Source organism: Rhinatrema bivittatum, chromosome 2 (assembly GCF_901001135.1).
Source record: "Rhinatrema bivittatum chromosome 2, aRhiBiv1.1, whole genome shotgun sequence".
In the NCBI taxonomy this organism is placed as follows: domain Eukaryota; kingdom Metazoa; phylum Chordata; class Amphibia; order Gymnophiona; family Rhinatrematidae; genus Rhinatrema; species Rhinatrema bivittatum.
The window spans coordinates 578,800,274-578,816,043 of record NC_042616.1 but is presented as its reverse complement, the minus strand read 5'-3'; the positions used below and the strand labels follow the sequence as shown (position 1 = coordinate 578,816,043).

The following is a 15,770-nucleotide window of genomic DNA, read 5'->3' as shown; positions in this document are numbered from 1 at the left end:
CAAGGCTTGAAGATTGGGGTGGCGTAGGCACCCGTCGTTTTGAGTGATTAGAAGCGGGTCCTTTCCCAAGGGAATGTGCCTGTGAATGGAGAGATCCTGAAGTATTGGAAACCACACTTGGCGTGGCCAGTGGGGTGCTATCAGGATCATGGTTCCTTTGTCCTGACGTAACTTCACGAGAGTCTTCGAGAGAAGTGGAAGTGGAGGGAATGCATATAGGAGACAGGTTGCCCATGAGAGGGAGAACGCGTCTCTTGGCTGATAGTGTTGGCTGTGAGTGAGAGAGCAGACATTGTCTACTTTGCGATTTTGAGGTGATGCAAAGAGGTCTATTTGAGGATAACCCCATTGGTGGAAGATCGAGTTCGCTACTGAGGGGTTGAGAGACCACTCGTGTGGTTGAAAGGTGCGACTCAGCTTGTCTGCCAACAGATTGTCCACTCCCAGCAAGTAGGTGGCCCTGAGGTACATCGATTGGGAGAGGGCCTCCGCCCAGATCTGTGCAGCTTCCTGACACAGAAGGTAGGAGCCCGTCCCTCCCTGTTTGTTGATGTACCACATAGCCACCTGGTTGTCCATCTGGATCAGGATGACTTGATTGGAGAGGCGATCCTGAAATACCCTTAGAGCAAATCTGATTGCTCGCAGCTCCAGGAAATTTATTTGGTGTTTGGCTTCCTCTGGAGACCAAGATCCTTGTGTCTGCAGATCGGCCACGTGGGCTCCCCATCCGAGGTTGGAAGCATCGGTGGTGAGAGTTATTTGAGGGTCTGGAGCCTGGAAGGGCAAGCCCTGGACGAGATTGATCTGATTTTCCCACCAGGCGAAAGACAGACGGAGTGAGTCGGTTACGTGAACAATGGTCGACAGGGGCTGAATGGATTAAGTCCATTGTGACCTTAGAGTCCACTGCATGACTCATGGCCAAGCGGGCCATTGGGGTGACCTGAACTGAGGACGCCATGTGTCCCAGGAGGATGAGAAAGCGGTGTGCAGTCGTGGAGTGTTGAGACTGCAGATGGTGTGCAAGACACGAGAGAGTGAGAGCTCGCTGTTGAGGCAGGAAAGCCTTTGCCTGTAAGGTGTCCAAGTCTGCCCCAATGAACGATAAAGTTTGAGATGGGACTAAGCAGGATTTGTCGTAGTTGACGAGAAATCCGAGTGAAATTAGAGTGTGTAATATAAGATGTAGGGACGACAGAGCAGCTTGCTGAGTGGGAGCCCTGATTAACCAATTGTCTAGATAGGGGTAGACGTGAACACCTTGAGTTCTGAGGAAAGCTGCAACTACAACGAGGCATTTTGTGAAGACTCGTGGTGCAGACGCAAGGCCGAATGGAAGCACTCGATACTGATAGTGCTTGGGGCCTACTAAAAACCTCAGGTATCTGCGATGAGATAGAATTATCGCGATATGAGTGTATGCGTCCTGGAGGTCTAGAGAGCAGAGCCAGTCTCCTCTTTGTAGAAGAGGAAGAAGAGAGCCCAAGGTTACCATTTTGAACTTTTCTTGCTGGAGGAACTTGAGGGCACGTAGATCCAGAATTGTACGACTGCCTCCCGATTTTTTCAGGATTAGAAAGTACCGGGAATAGAACCCTAGGCCTTGCTGGGAATAGGGCACTGGTTCTATTGCTCTGGACTGGAGGAGGAGGGAGACCTCCTGCTCCAGGAGCAGTGAGTGGTCGGATGTTCTCCACAACGGTAGAGGTGGGGAGTCCGGTGGAATGGAGAGAAAGTTCAGGTGATAACCTTGAGCAATTATCGCTAGGACCCACTGGTCTGAGGTGATTGAGTGCCACCTGTTGCTGAAATGGCACAATCGACCTCCCACTGGTATGTGGGGTAATGGAAGCTGGATGCTGCTCTCTACGTAAGAGTCAAAAACCGGAAGCAGGGCCCGGCAGAGGGGCTGTTTGCGGTTTTTGTTTCCGTGTCTGACGAGACTGGGCTTTCTGGAATGGTCTCGTAGAACGAGTTCAAGTTGGTGGCAGATAGGACTTCTTCGAGCGGAAGAATGACTTCTTAGAGTCTTTTCTAAAAGGCTGTTCTGAAGAGTATTTGGAAGGCATGAGAGAGAGCTGTCTGAGGGTCTCGTGATGGTCCTTTAGTTCCGCCACCGTCCGTTGAATCTGCTCGCCAAACAGATTGTCTCCTACACAGGAAGGTCAGACAATCTGTCCTGAACTTCAGGGTGAAGGTCGGAAGACTTGAGCCAGGCCCATCGTCTTGCCGAGATAGCAGCTGCAGATACCCTGGTTGCAGTGTCAAAGATATCATAAGATGACTGTATCTCATGCTTGCCTGCCTCAAAACCCTTGTTGACTAGGGTTTGTAGTTGCTCTTGAAATTGCTGAGGCAGGGAGGCTGTTAAATCTTGAATCTGCTTAAATAAGACCCTATTATATTGGGTCATATAGAGCTGATAAGAGGCAATTCTAGAGATGAGCATTGATCCCTGGAAGACACGGCGACCAATGGCATCTAGAAATTTCCTTGCCCGGGGCAAAAGGAAGTATGAGGTTTTTCTCTCCTTGCTCTTTTCTGGGCAGATTCGACGACCACAGATTGGTGACCCAATTGAGGTTTGCAAAAACCTGGAGCTGACTGAACGAGATAGGTGGTGTCAGTTTTTCTGTGGACTGGAGCCACAGAGCCAGGATGTTCCCAGTTCTTTTTGAGGAGATCTAGAAGAATCTGGTGGATAGGGTTGGAGGTTACTTCCTTGGGAGCATCCAGGAATTGTAAGAGCTCCATCATTTGATGCCTGTCATCTTGTTCAGTCTGCAATTGGAAGGGTACCAATTCAGACATCTCCTTCACAAAATTGATGAAGGAAAGGTCCTCTGGAGGAGAACGCTTTCTACTTTCAGTAGGCGAAGGTGGTGAAGGCAAATCATTGGTGTCTGGTGAAGAATCATCAGTTCAGGTGTCGTAGGGATCAGCACCTGCTCCTCTAGGGACTAGAGGAGGATGGGGTGGTGGGATCCTGAACGTCCTTGTCGAGGCTCCGAAGTACTCGAAGGAATAACTGGAGGCACCAATGAGGGCATCGAAGGCATCAATGGATGGCTTGGTGGTGCCGATGATCGCATCGGCACCAACGGATGTATCGGCATAGACGGCTGAGGCAGCGGCAGAACTCCCGAAGGTGTTTCTCCTCCCAATGACAATGCAAGCGGGGAGGGCACTGGAGCCATCGGTGACCCGGGGTCCATCGGTGGAAAAGCGGCCATAAGCGCTTCCATCCTCGATAGCAGAGGTGCCAAAGCTGCTGGAATCAGGTCGATGGTCTGTTCTGCAATCGGTACTGGTGTCTGTGCCGGAGGAACCTGGAATCGATGCACTGCCTTGTCGATGGCTTCCTGAACCATCCGGTCCAGTTCTTCTCAGAGACCTGGAGCAAGCAGCCCCGGCTCCAGAACAGAAGAAGGAGGCAGAGGCATAGCCGGAGGGTCCACCGTTAAAGGCGGAGTCGCAGCTCCTGATACCCTGTCGGGTGAGGGTTGCCTCGGTGACCCGATCGCCGAAAAGGTCGGTGCCTTATCTGGATGGGGTTTCTTCGACGGCGGCTCAGATGATGGCGAGGTCGATGATTTCGCTCCCTCGATGGTCCGAGACTTTCAATGTCGGTGGTGATGTTTATCTCTACGATCCCCTCGGTCCTGAGGGGGAGTAGAGGGTATCAAAGGCCGAGAAGTTGTCGATGCTGGACGGTCACCGGCCGGAAGTCGATGCTGGCGGTTCTGACAACGTCAATGCAATGGACGGTGTTGGGGTTTGAGCACGGAAGAGAAGCTCCATCTTATTCTAGCCTTGCGACCTTTTGGTGTCGTAACGGCACATTTGGTACAGGTTAGGACATCGTGCTCACTCCTGAGACACATTACACAGATTTTGTGAGAGTCTGTGATGGACATGGTGCGATTACAAGTCCAGGCACCGGCGGAACCCCGATGCCATGGCCATGAAAAAATAGAGCTGCAGTACGGTCGACGGCCAGTAGGGCCAAACTCGACGGTAATCAACGGAAAACGGGTAAAAAACTTACCGGAGTACCGCAGCTTGAAAAAGTTGAAGGAGGAACCCCTGTGGGATAAATTAAATTTTAGTAATTCCATGAGGAAAATTCCTGTCAGGAATCTCTGCTGCACGGAAAAAAGAAGACTGAAGGGGGACCCCTGCTGGCTGCAGGATTAGTGCCATTCTGGGCATGCCCAGTAGGGGCCAGTCAAAGTTCTGGAAACTTTGACAGACGTTTTCCATGATTGGGCTCCATCCTGTGATGTCACCCATATGTGAGGACTACCATCCTGCTTGTCCTGTGAGAAAAACACAGAGGATGCCTTTCGGCAAGAGGATAGTAATGAAGCACTGGGGTAATGCGGTAATTCTGAAAGTGGGTAACCTGCACGGAACAGCAATTACAAGCCTGAACTCCTTGCTGGGTAGACTAAATGGACCATTTGGTATTTATCTATCATCATTTACTATGTTACTATGTAATGCTGTTAATATTACAGCACTATTATTGTAAGCCATTTTGGGTCTTTTTTTTTTTTTTTTTTTTTTTAAAGTGAGTTAAGTGTAAAATGAAAATGTTGTATATAGTACTTTTTAGTAGAAAAGTTATCTTGCACAAATTTAGCACATAACCATTTCATTCTTTAGTCTATCAAGGGATGCGTGATCTTCTGTCTTTCTATATCTGCCAAGTATTTAAACATGCAGGGATACCTGAAAAGTACAGTATAAAATGGCATACCTTTATTCTTTATAAACATGTCTACCATAGTGTTGCAAACTGTACCAAGGCTTTACTATATGACCTCCAACACTGGAAATCTAAACTGCTTTGAAGTCTATAATCAGAACCCAAGAGTTTCACCCTAGCCTCTTTAAATCACTGCTTTCCTCACCTTTAAGTCTTGCTCCAGGCTTCTGACGAGCTCACCATCCACTTGACCTGTCTGCGCAACCTTCAGGCTCTTCTGCTCTGCTTTCCTGAGGCGGTACTGCAAGATACGGCAGTTCTTGTTGGCGCGGTCCAGTTCTCGACGGATTTCCTGCAGCTGGTAAACATCTTCCTCTAGGTAGCTATCGCGCATCTCCTCCATTTCAGCTTGAAGCTCATCCAGTTCATCCTGGTGGAAGCCAAGAACACAGCCAGTCAGCGGTGTAGGTGCAAGTTACAGGAAATGCTGTACTAGATAAACATGTATAGAAACAAGACAGGGATGCAATTAATGATTAAAACAAATCATACAGGCACAATAAGTAAAGGAATTCCCAACCCTACAGAGTTCACAGTCTGATTAGGACAAGGGAGACAGAAATATGGGCATAGGGGTAGCTGCAAGCTTGTCCCACCCACCACACCATATGATTTTAAGCAGACTAATAGAAACCCCTGCATGGGAAGGCATCTTCAAGTGAAACTTGAAGATAGACAGCGGAGAAGGCATTTTGCAAGGGTGAGCATGCTCCAGAGATAGGGAACAGTGAGAGAAAAGGACTTAAAGAAGACAATGAGCTGAAGGATGAGGTAAGACGAGGGAGACCCGTTGCAGGAAGGAGTGCCATAAGAAATAAAAGGAATAGCCGAGACGTTTATGCCCTGGGGGGGGGGGGGGGGGGGAAGATACACTAATACAGAAGAAATAGGAAACCTCTCTGAAGAGAGGGCAGAGACATTTCCAAGAAGAAAATGATTCCCCGTGCTACATTTTAAAATGGGATTTCAAAGGAACAGTATCAGGGAAGGAAAGGCTGAAGAGCAGTCCGCAGCAGTGAAAACGAGGGGGTGATCAGGTAACACATTAGCCTTCCAGAAGAGGGAGACAAACAGATATCAGAGGCTGATAGGATTTAAAAAAAAAAAATAAAAATGGAGGAATTAAATACAACACCCCATAATAATGTACTGCGAGACAAGGTCAGTTTTGAGCATGCTGAGTTGAGACGGTAAAGGAACACCCAGAAAGAGAGGAACAGAACATGGCAATTGTAATTACGCACATTAAAGTAACAGTAGCAGGACACTACTCAGACACCTTTATTCCCCCCAGGGATTTGCAGCAAAGCTTAGAGCATGGCCAAGTACATTGGTTTTCTGTGAACGAGGTCAGGTTCCAGAGCAGATACTCTACAAGAGCAGACTGTCCAGTAAAGGCGGTAGGCTCTACTCACTTTTTTTTTTGTTTTAATTGGATCACAGAATGTAATTTTATTTGCTGTCTGCTTTGAGGTCTACCAACAAATCAAAATTTCTCACATGCAAACACCCACAACATTTGAACTGAATCCAGTGTTTACACAAAGTGAATGTCATGAAATTATTAGTTGATTTCAATTCAGGCTTTATGCTTAGAGTCCTCTGAAATAGGTGACACACCAAATATAATATCTAAAACAAAATGGCAAAGAACAAAAAAAAAGGAAGACAACAACGGGGTAAGGAGAAATCTTTGCAAGCTCTCAGGCTTCTATAGTTGGTAGCTGGGATATATCCTTTACAGTACAACTGGCCAGACTCTCTGGGCCAATTGATCCTTATTTGCCATCATCTACTATGTTAAAACATTTAAAGTTTCTTTTTCTTGTTCTTAATTTAAAAAAAAAAAAATCTGTTGTGATGGTGTCTGGCCCTGTGGCAGTGCTATGTTTTCTCTCCTTTTGTGCGTCTTCACTCATCCATTAATTTATGCTTCACAATGCATTTGAGAGTTGATTACATTCATGAGTCTATTGCCTCTGCACTGCTTTGTGTGGGTGTTTGGGCATAACAGAGCACACACATTAACAAAGATGCACTTTTCATGTAGCTAGTAGGATCCAAATGTCCAAGAGCTGCGATACATTTTCAATGATGTCACAAGGTACTTTGTGGGGTATTGAGTCTGCCATGCAATTGTTAAGCTTCTGTCGCTAGGCAGCAGCCAAGTGTATTCTGAGAGCACAAGGATCCTCTGAGGGGTGGGGGACACACCGCTGGTACCTTCAAGACTCTGTATCTCCATGTAAGGAACATGCTCCCAAACAAAACTTGAGTCACCCTGCCTTCTGGCTCAACCAGGGCAGTGGCACAGCAGAGCACATCCTTTCATTGGGATCATGAAGAGAGACATTTTCCCAGTGAATGATGTCCAAGAAATTCATGCTTAAGTGCCAAATAAACTCCCCTCAATACAACACCACATTATAGTAATCTTCTGCTGTTACAGCATTGCAATACTATTTAAAGCAGGGGATGCCAACTCCAGTCCTCAAGAGCCACAAACAGGCCAGGTTTTCAGGATATCCATAATGAATATGCATGAGATAGATTTGCATACAATGGAGGTAGCGCAGGCAAATCTAATCTCGTGCATATTCATTGTGGATATCCTGAAAGCCAGGCCTGTTTGTGGCTAGAGGAGCCGATCTGGCCACCCCCTGCTGCCTATTCTACGTAAATGGGCATAGAAAGTCCCATAATTAATCCAAAAAACTCAGCCATAATTTAAGCAGCTAACAAAACTAACAAGGTTGTATTCTGAATATCCAATCGCCTATGTCCCGTGACCTTGTCAGCCAGTACTCAAAAAAACGACTAATCTGCCAGTGCTTCTGGAAAATTATAGTCTGGTTGCTCAACCCAGTTCTCCATTGAACTGTAGGTGTTTTTAAGTCACGTTTCCTTTACCTGCCTCTGGTTTTCTCCTTCTCAGCCAGAAACAGCCCGGCATTTATCACCCTTCTAACTGCCTATCATTTTCCACTCACTCACTCTCCCTCTCTATTCCACATCAGGTTCAGTTCTCTCTCACCTCTCTGTCCGCCATGTTCCCCTTTTCATCTTGCTCTGCAGCCTCTCACCTCTAAATATTCTCTAAACCGGAAGCCCGTGAGGACCAGGATTTCTGCTGATGCTCTGAATCCTGCTGCCCAAGGGAGTGATCAGAGAGCACACACATGAACTGAAGGCCGCAGGCTGGGTGGGCCTTGCTGTGCTTCACCAGATATGAAGGCCCACATCCTAAAAAGGCCAGTGTAAAACTATGCATTAAAACTGTGTGCTGAAATTCAACGCACGTGCTAAAACAATTTAACTCCCAATGCAGTAAACTACTGATATGATAATGCTTAAAAAAAAAAAAAAAAAAAAAAAGAGCACTAACCTGAAAACATGCCCAGAAGACATGCTTAGTGTGCATAAATTAAACATTTTGTACGCTCAGGGACAGTAACTTTAAAACAAGCACGCACTCGCACATACACGTATAAAATCCACCTAGTACACATGTACGTGCTCCTAATTTTAAGCAGTTATGCGAGGAAACAAAATTTGTGAATCTTTCCTTATGACTTGTTGGCTTTTACATGCACAAGGGAGCACGTGAAAGAAATTACCAGTTTGACCATTTAGTCCACCAGTTTGCCCAGCCTACTTCTAGGGCATCAAGACCCCCTCTGGTTCTTTAGCCTGCACTCCTCCCCCCCAGTTTACCCAGACACCTCGCCCAGTCAGTATTTGGCTATAACAAGTTTAATTCTGACTTACATTTGAAAAAGAGCAGAAGTAAATATGCAGAGGTAAAAGCTCAATGAGCGCTGCATTCTCTGGTTTTAAAATCTGGATTTATATGAATGTCGGCCCTGCTCGGAATGCCATTGACCTACCCATGTCCACCCCTTTTTTTCCCCCATGCATTCTGTTGCTCGTGCACACACACATACGCACATGGGGCGGATTTTAAAAGCCCTGCTCGCCAGCGCGCCTATTTTCGATAGGCCGCCGGCGCGCGCAGATCCCTGGGACTCGCGTAAGTCCCGGGGTTTTCAGTCGGGGGGGTGTCGGGGGCGTGTCGGTGGGCGGGGCCGATCGGCGCGGCGTTTTGGGGGCGGTTCGGGGGCGTGGCCACGCCCTCCGGAACCACCCCCGGATCGCGTCTCGGCGCACCAGCAGCCCGCTGGTGCGCGTGGATGAGGCGTAAATCCGTGGAGAAAGGTAGGGGGGGTTTAGATAGGGCCGGGGGGGTGGGTTAGGTAGAGGAAGGGAGGGAAAGGTGAGGGGAGGGCGAAAGCGAGTTCCCTCCGAGGCCGCTCCGATTTCGGAGCGGCCTCGGAGGGAACGGAGGCAGGCTGCGCGGCTCGGCGCGCACCAGCTGCCCAAAATCGGCAGCCTTGCGCGTGCCGATCCTGGATTTTAGCAGATACGCGTGGCTATGCGCGTATCTACTAAAATCCAGCGTACTTTTGTTTGCGACTGGAGCGCGAACAAAAGTACGTGAACGCGCCGTTTTTAAAAATCTACCCCATAATTTGCTGATTTTAAAATAAGAGTTGCTCGCGCTCGGCCCATATGCTCGCTTATAATGGGCCTTTTTAACACGAGCATCTCTTACAATTCACCCCTTCGTTTCCTTCTGCGCAGAAAGTATAACTCATGTGCACCCAATTTGTTTGCATAAACAATTTGTGCACAAAGCATATTCTCTGCACATAAAACATGCTTTAGGCACATAAATGTTGACTGGTGCAAAATTAGTTGTTTTATGTGCATGAATTTCGAGTACAAGACCCCCCAAACACGAAGTTTCGGTTCGGCCCCATAGACTAATATTAGTCCGAGTAACTTTTCTTGCTCTAAGAGCTAAATTTTGAGCATTCAGAAGCCATGAATTAAGCCTGCATGCCTCTCTGCACTGGGGAGAAATAGCTACCGGTAATACTTTCATTAACAGTGAAATGGAGGAGCACTAACTGGTGTCCACAATTTGACACAGGTTTTTGCATGTAGATCTTGCTGCAGCGGGAGCAAAGTCTACGCACATTCACAGGTTAAATTTATTAACATCTGGCCCAAAATGGCAAACCTCAACTTAGCAGTTCAGGAAGAAGAGGAGGGAATGAGTTATACCCAAGGAGGGAAACTGTGGTCATTTATCAGCAGGTTCAACATGCCCTAACTACTAGATAGGGAATCCTCTCATGTCTCCTTGACAGAGGTTCTATATTTGGCTAGGAACAGCTAGGCTAGAAAAATAAAACTACACGATGCTGGTTAGTGACGCAAAATTTCTCCCCTTGCCCTTAAGGAAAAGGCTGCACAGAAAGAATGTAGGTCCTGCCAAACCCTCATGGGCTGATGGTGTGCTGTTCAGGAGGGGAGTCGGGGGACCAGAGAGTGAAGCTGCACCAGCTCCGGGGAGGAGGTGGTCACTAGCAGCTCTTAAGTAAAAACCTGTTGCAAAATGTGCACACAACCATTAATCCCCTGCTGCACGCCACCATGGAAGTCATTTAGCCTCCTACTGCTCACATTTAGCTGGAATTCTGCTGAACATTGGGACATCACCACCATGGGTATTTCTCTCACGCATTAAATAATGGATGACTTACCATGTTTATAAAATCTAGTTAAATAATAAAGGTGGGGTTTTTTGTTTTTACTAAAAAAAAAAAAGCAATACTAAAATAGCAAGGGGGAAAAATTGTGTTGACATAGGAATTATGATAGCGCTATCCTATTTTCAGAGCATCTCACTACAGCACATTCAAATCAAACAATTAGAACAATATTCCCTCAAATTTTGTTGGTGTGCACTAATGGTGGGCATACAATACTATGAGCAGTGGGGTGCTCCCGGGGAGGAGGAAAGGGTGTGAGGTGTGCACTATTATTGTGCACACGACTTTTCAAGCGTGGCAAGTGGCCCATCATATGCTGTTTCATGGTAGCCCATTGAGCTCTGTCTCTCCCCCTGATTCTCTCTGTCTTCTCAGTTTCTACTGTTCCCTTCACCGACAATCTCTTCGCTCCTTTCTCTCACAACTTTCAGCCCCCTCACCTATCCCTCTACTCCATTTTTTCTCTCCTGCACTTCCCATTCCTTAAATGTCCCTCCATTTCCTCCCTCTTTCCTATGATGCTATGTTTCCCATTCCTCATTTCTTACAACTTGCCTCCACCAACTCTTTTTCTCCTTCTCAACCCTGTCTTCCCCCTGATTTTTCTCCTTTCACCAGCATTTTCCCCCTGTTTCTCTCCACCCCTTCCCCCCCCCAACATCTGCACACCTGCCTCTTCACCTCCCCAGATTGTGTCCCCTGCCTCAGCACATCTGTCCCCAGCGTCTTAGCACACAGGCCACCGCAATTTCCTCCCTCTTCTCCTCCACACATGGCAGCAAGAAGCCGTAATAACAGAGCAATAAGGCCCACACCCCTCCCCCTTGACGCACCCACTCCAGAGGCAGGCCACGGATTCTAATGATTGGGCACAAGCAGGACAAGACAAGGACCAGGAAGACTAGCAAGCACCATCTTCATCCTCCCCCCACCCTCAGCAGGGCTGCAAGAGATGGGTCGGAGGACTCATTCAGCCTCAGGTGGGCGGGAGGACCAACCTAGGCTCTGCAGATTGATTCCAGGCAACCAGGAAATGAAACTGTTAGGGTGTCAGGTCCCGGCCTGTGTACAGATCCAGCAGCTGTGGGTGGCAGGGATCAAACCCAGCACAGAGGGATCACCGTGTATGATTACCACTTATTTCTTTCCGAATGAATGAACATTTGAAATTCCGCCTTTCCCAAGTTAGGCGCAAGGCAATTACATAAAAATAAAGAACTTACAGCACGTGGTGATGAATAAATATAGGCAGGTTACATAAAAATTAAAAAGCATACAGCGGGATGCCGATATGACCTAAGATATGAAGTAGAATTTAGGAAGGTATCGAGTGTAAATAATAACTAGAGTTAGATAAGAAAGGGCCGTTTGATACATTAGGGAGCAGAGAAATTAAAAAGTAGAAAAATAATGAGCATAAAGAATGCAATGCATAAGTGGCTACACAGATTCCTACTTGAATAAGAAAAGCGTCTGATATGGGGAAAATTCAAGGGTCGGGAAGTAGAGGGAGGGCCTGGCTGAACAGTCCGCATTCAGGACGTTGAGGGCAACTCATCTACTATAGAATAGGGGGAAGGCCTGGATAAAGAACCACTCTCAGATTTTTTTTTCCCAGAAGGTGAGGTAAGAAGGTTCAACTTAGGTTAACCTATTTCCATTGCTGCTTGTATAATCCTGTCTAAAGCTTATGTTTTTCAGATAAAAAAAAAAATCTTGTATAGCTCTTCCCACTCAGAAGATCAAGTCCATTCCATTAGCATGCGGCTGCCCTGGGGAACTATCATACTATTATTAGATTTCCTCTCAATTTAAAACAGCAGAGAGAGCACGGTGCCAAAGCAAAGAGTGCATGTCATCCTTTCTGAAAGCCTCCCAAAGTGCTGACATGGACTGCTGTATCCCATGAACCCAAGAATGAAATCCTTCCGTTTCACACACTGGGCATGGCCTCAGACTGAATCTGCTGACACTTCGTGTTGGTCAAGGACATTTCATTACTTACAGTATGGTCTAAGGTGCATCTCTCCTTGTCACTTACTTTACTTTTTGCCCACCCAATGAAATTTCTGGCTATACTGTGTTCCCTGATGTAACCAGGTCTACAGAAGTAAGAGCTGGGGTTTAATTCTGCCTTCCCAGGCAAGTGCGTGGGTTCTGCCTCACTTTCTGCACGAGCACACAAAGGGTTGACCTTGTGCAATGTGAAAAGCTAGCGAGAAATAAAATGTTCATACTTCCTCTACTAGAGAATGAACCTGGCAAAAAAAAATGTAATCCAGCTAAGTTTGATATTTATTTAGAAAACAATTGGGAAGTTAGAAGGCTGCAGAGGGGGAAAGACCTGTATTGAGCCAGTACTGAGCTTGTACTCTTCTAGTCTCATCTTATTTTTTTTTTTTATTGTATTTATTCTGCCCATTCTGGTCAATGACTGATTTATTTTGTCATCTTATTATGATCTGTATGCAATATGGAATGTTCTTATGTAATGTATATATTTTTTATTATTTATTATACTTATATACTGTCATTCTGTGGCCAATCTCAATGGTTTACAAAAATAAAACAAAAAATCAAAAGAAATACAAATACATTAGGATCATCAAATACATTGTAATAATGAGGATAAAAGAATAGTTACATGAAAAATACATAATAAAAAAAAGAAAAATAAAAGACGAACAAAAAATAGAAGCCTCAATCATTCCTAATTCCAAATCCATCATAGTCATTCATCTGACACAAACTTAAGATACTGCTTTAATTTAATCATTGTATTGAAAATTCATTATTGTGAATTATTGCTTTTACTACATGTCTGAATTGGCAACTAATAATAAATGTAACTAAATAAACTTCCCTGATGCAGTTTTTCAATTAAAATATAAAATACACTGTAAGCTACATTCAGCCTTGTGTTTTTGCAAAATGTCCGCATTGCACATTTGTCATTTCCTTCCCTGATGAACATATAAATATATCTGGAGCACTGTACCTTGCTTCTTCCCTTACAGAAGTTGCCAGATAGTAGCCATCTTTGCACAGAGAAAGCTGCTGTGGCTTACATCCCCCAGTTGGCTGTATGCATGACTTTAGAACTTAGGGGACTGTGAAAATCTTAAAACCTGAAATTATCAGCACTAAATACAGCACAAAGAACTGTAAACTCAGTGTTAAGTTTATATTCCAAATTTACCCAACCATAAGCATTTACATTTTTCTGCCCATTCTAACACACATGCAGAACTCATCTTATGTCCCCCAGGGACAAGAGTAATATACTGTCTATGTGAATGGATAGTTAGCTAGTCAAAAAAACAATAAGGCAGTTAAGATAATGAAATTCAAAAATCCACTCTAAAAAGAGTGGGACATAAGGGCCTTATAGCATCATACCCTACAGGAACACCTCCTTTAAAAGGATTCTTTGTTAGTACACCATTAATAAATAGTACTGAGTGCAGCAACAAGGTGTTTGTTACCTCTGTGATTCATCAATAGGCATCTAGTCTCATGCGTTTTCTCGTAGAGAGAGGGTGTTTGCAACATAAGAACATAAGAAAATGCCATACTGGGTCAGACCAAGGGTCCATCAAGCCCAGCATCCTGTTTCCAACAGTGGCCAATCCAGGCCATAAGAACCTGGCAAGTACCCAAAAACTAAGTCTATTCCATGTTACGATTGCTAATGGCAGTGGCTATTCTCTAAGTGAACTTAATAGCAGGTAATGGACTTCTCCTCCAAGAACTTATCCAATCCTTTTTTAAACACCGCTATACTAACTGCACTAACCACATCCTCTGGCAACAAATTCCAGAGTTTAATTGTGCGTTGAGTAAAAAGAAATATTTCTGAGTTTTGCTGTTTATATACTACTATAACATGTAACATTATATCACAATACTGTGCACGGTATCAAAGGTGAATGATTTCATGTGGTTAAATTAGTTACTGTATTGTCATATTGTGTATAAACTAGTTGACATTGCAATCTTGCTTTGAGAGACAATATTTTTTCAACTATCATTCCCATTTAATTTAGTTTTTGTTCGTTTATGTAGCCTTTGGGGTTATTAGTGCAGATTTGTATCAGTTTTATATTGTTCTTTACTGTGAGAAAGTACTAATATTTTAATTGTGTATATGTACATGAATAAAGATTTAATATAACAGATTCACTTTTAATTTGCACTGAAGATACTTTATCCCATACGTGCTTTTGTCCCACTCTTTTTTAGAGTGCATTTTTGCTGTGCATAATAAGCACTAGTTAGTCAATTATAATTTTAGTCTCTCCTCGACAAAGGACCTCTGTTTCGCTATTTACTGGCTTTGTCAGGAGGAAGAGATAGAGATATACGGAAAAACTGTTCCAGCTATAAATTTAAAAAAAAAAAGGGATATATATCTCATACTATCCGATCTGTGTAATGTACACTGCCTTATTCCAATCGCCCCACACCTACTGCAATTCGTTCAACATTCAAGTAAAGAAACTTCATAAAGCAACAGGTTAACCACATATAATCAAAGCTAACTTTCTCCATCTCTTATACCCAAACCTAAAACGAGATTATAATTGGGTTTTTAATTAAAAAAAAAAAAAAAAAAAAAAGCAAAGGGTATCTAAATTTTGAATTAAGAACTATAGACCAGTACTTAAACAAGTTTACTCTTTCATACAGACATTACCCGAGCCTTCCTGTCTCTTGTTTCTGTCAGCAAAATAAAAGCGAGGCTGATGTTATAAGATTTAAGTGTACTTAAACACACTCAAAAGAATAGCTGTTAGCCTTCTTTTGAAAATCCTTTGGAAAAAGAGAACTGTATCAATAAGTTTATATTTTTACCTTGATTTGTACATGTAATTACAAAATATTTTTCTAAAAAATAATTTTCCATAACATTCATTTATTTATTTAGTGATTTTTTATATACCGCGGCACGTTAAAAACATCAACTCGGTTTACAATAAACAATAACACAGCAATAAGCTTTACATTCAACAGGAAATACAGTGTACAAAATGGTTCAATTATTAACAAGAATTTAAAACAAGTACAATAAACCAATGAACGAATGCAAAGAACAGTTCAATGTTAAATAGTAAGTCGAGTGTTAACCATGTGATCAGAGACAGTAAAGTCAATTTATAGCAGCGAGGAACATCTATACGGGTCAGCAGTGGAGGATCGTAGGAGAGGGTTATACAGGATAGATAAATCGGAAAGTCAGGAGTAGACATGGTCAGTGAGTGTAAGCTTGCTCAAACAGCCAGTTTTGAGGTTCTGCTTAAATTTCCTGTGGCAGGGTTCTAGGCGTAGATCAGTGGGCATTTTGTTCCAAATGTTAATGCCGGCTATCGTGAATGAGC

The 15,770-nt window shown here is 44.4% G+C and overlaps 1 protein-coding gene across 2 annotated transcripts in view; it reads right to left on the bottom strand.

Moving 5' to 3' along the window:
* Positions 1-15,770, bottom strand: part of MTCL1 (microtubule crosslinking factor 1) — a 375,130-nt gene that overhangs the window by 320,780 nt on the left and 38,580 nt on the right. For both annotated transcript variants that reach the window (XM_029591011.1, XM_029591012.1), the window contains exon 2: positions 4,920-5,144. In XM_029591011.1, the coding sequence (XP_029446871.1) occupies positions 4,920-5,144 (225 nt within the window). The remainder of the gene's footprint in view (positions 1-4,919; positions 5,145-15,770) is intronic.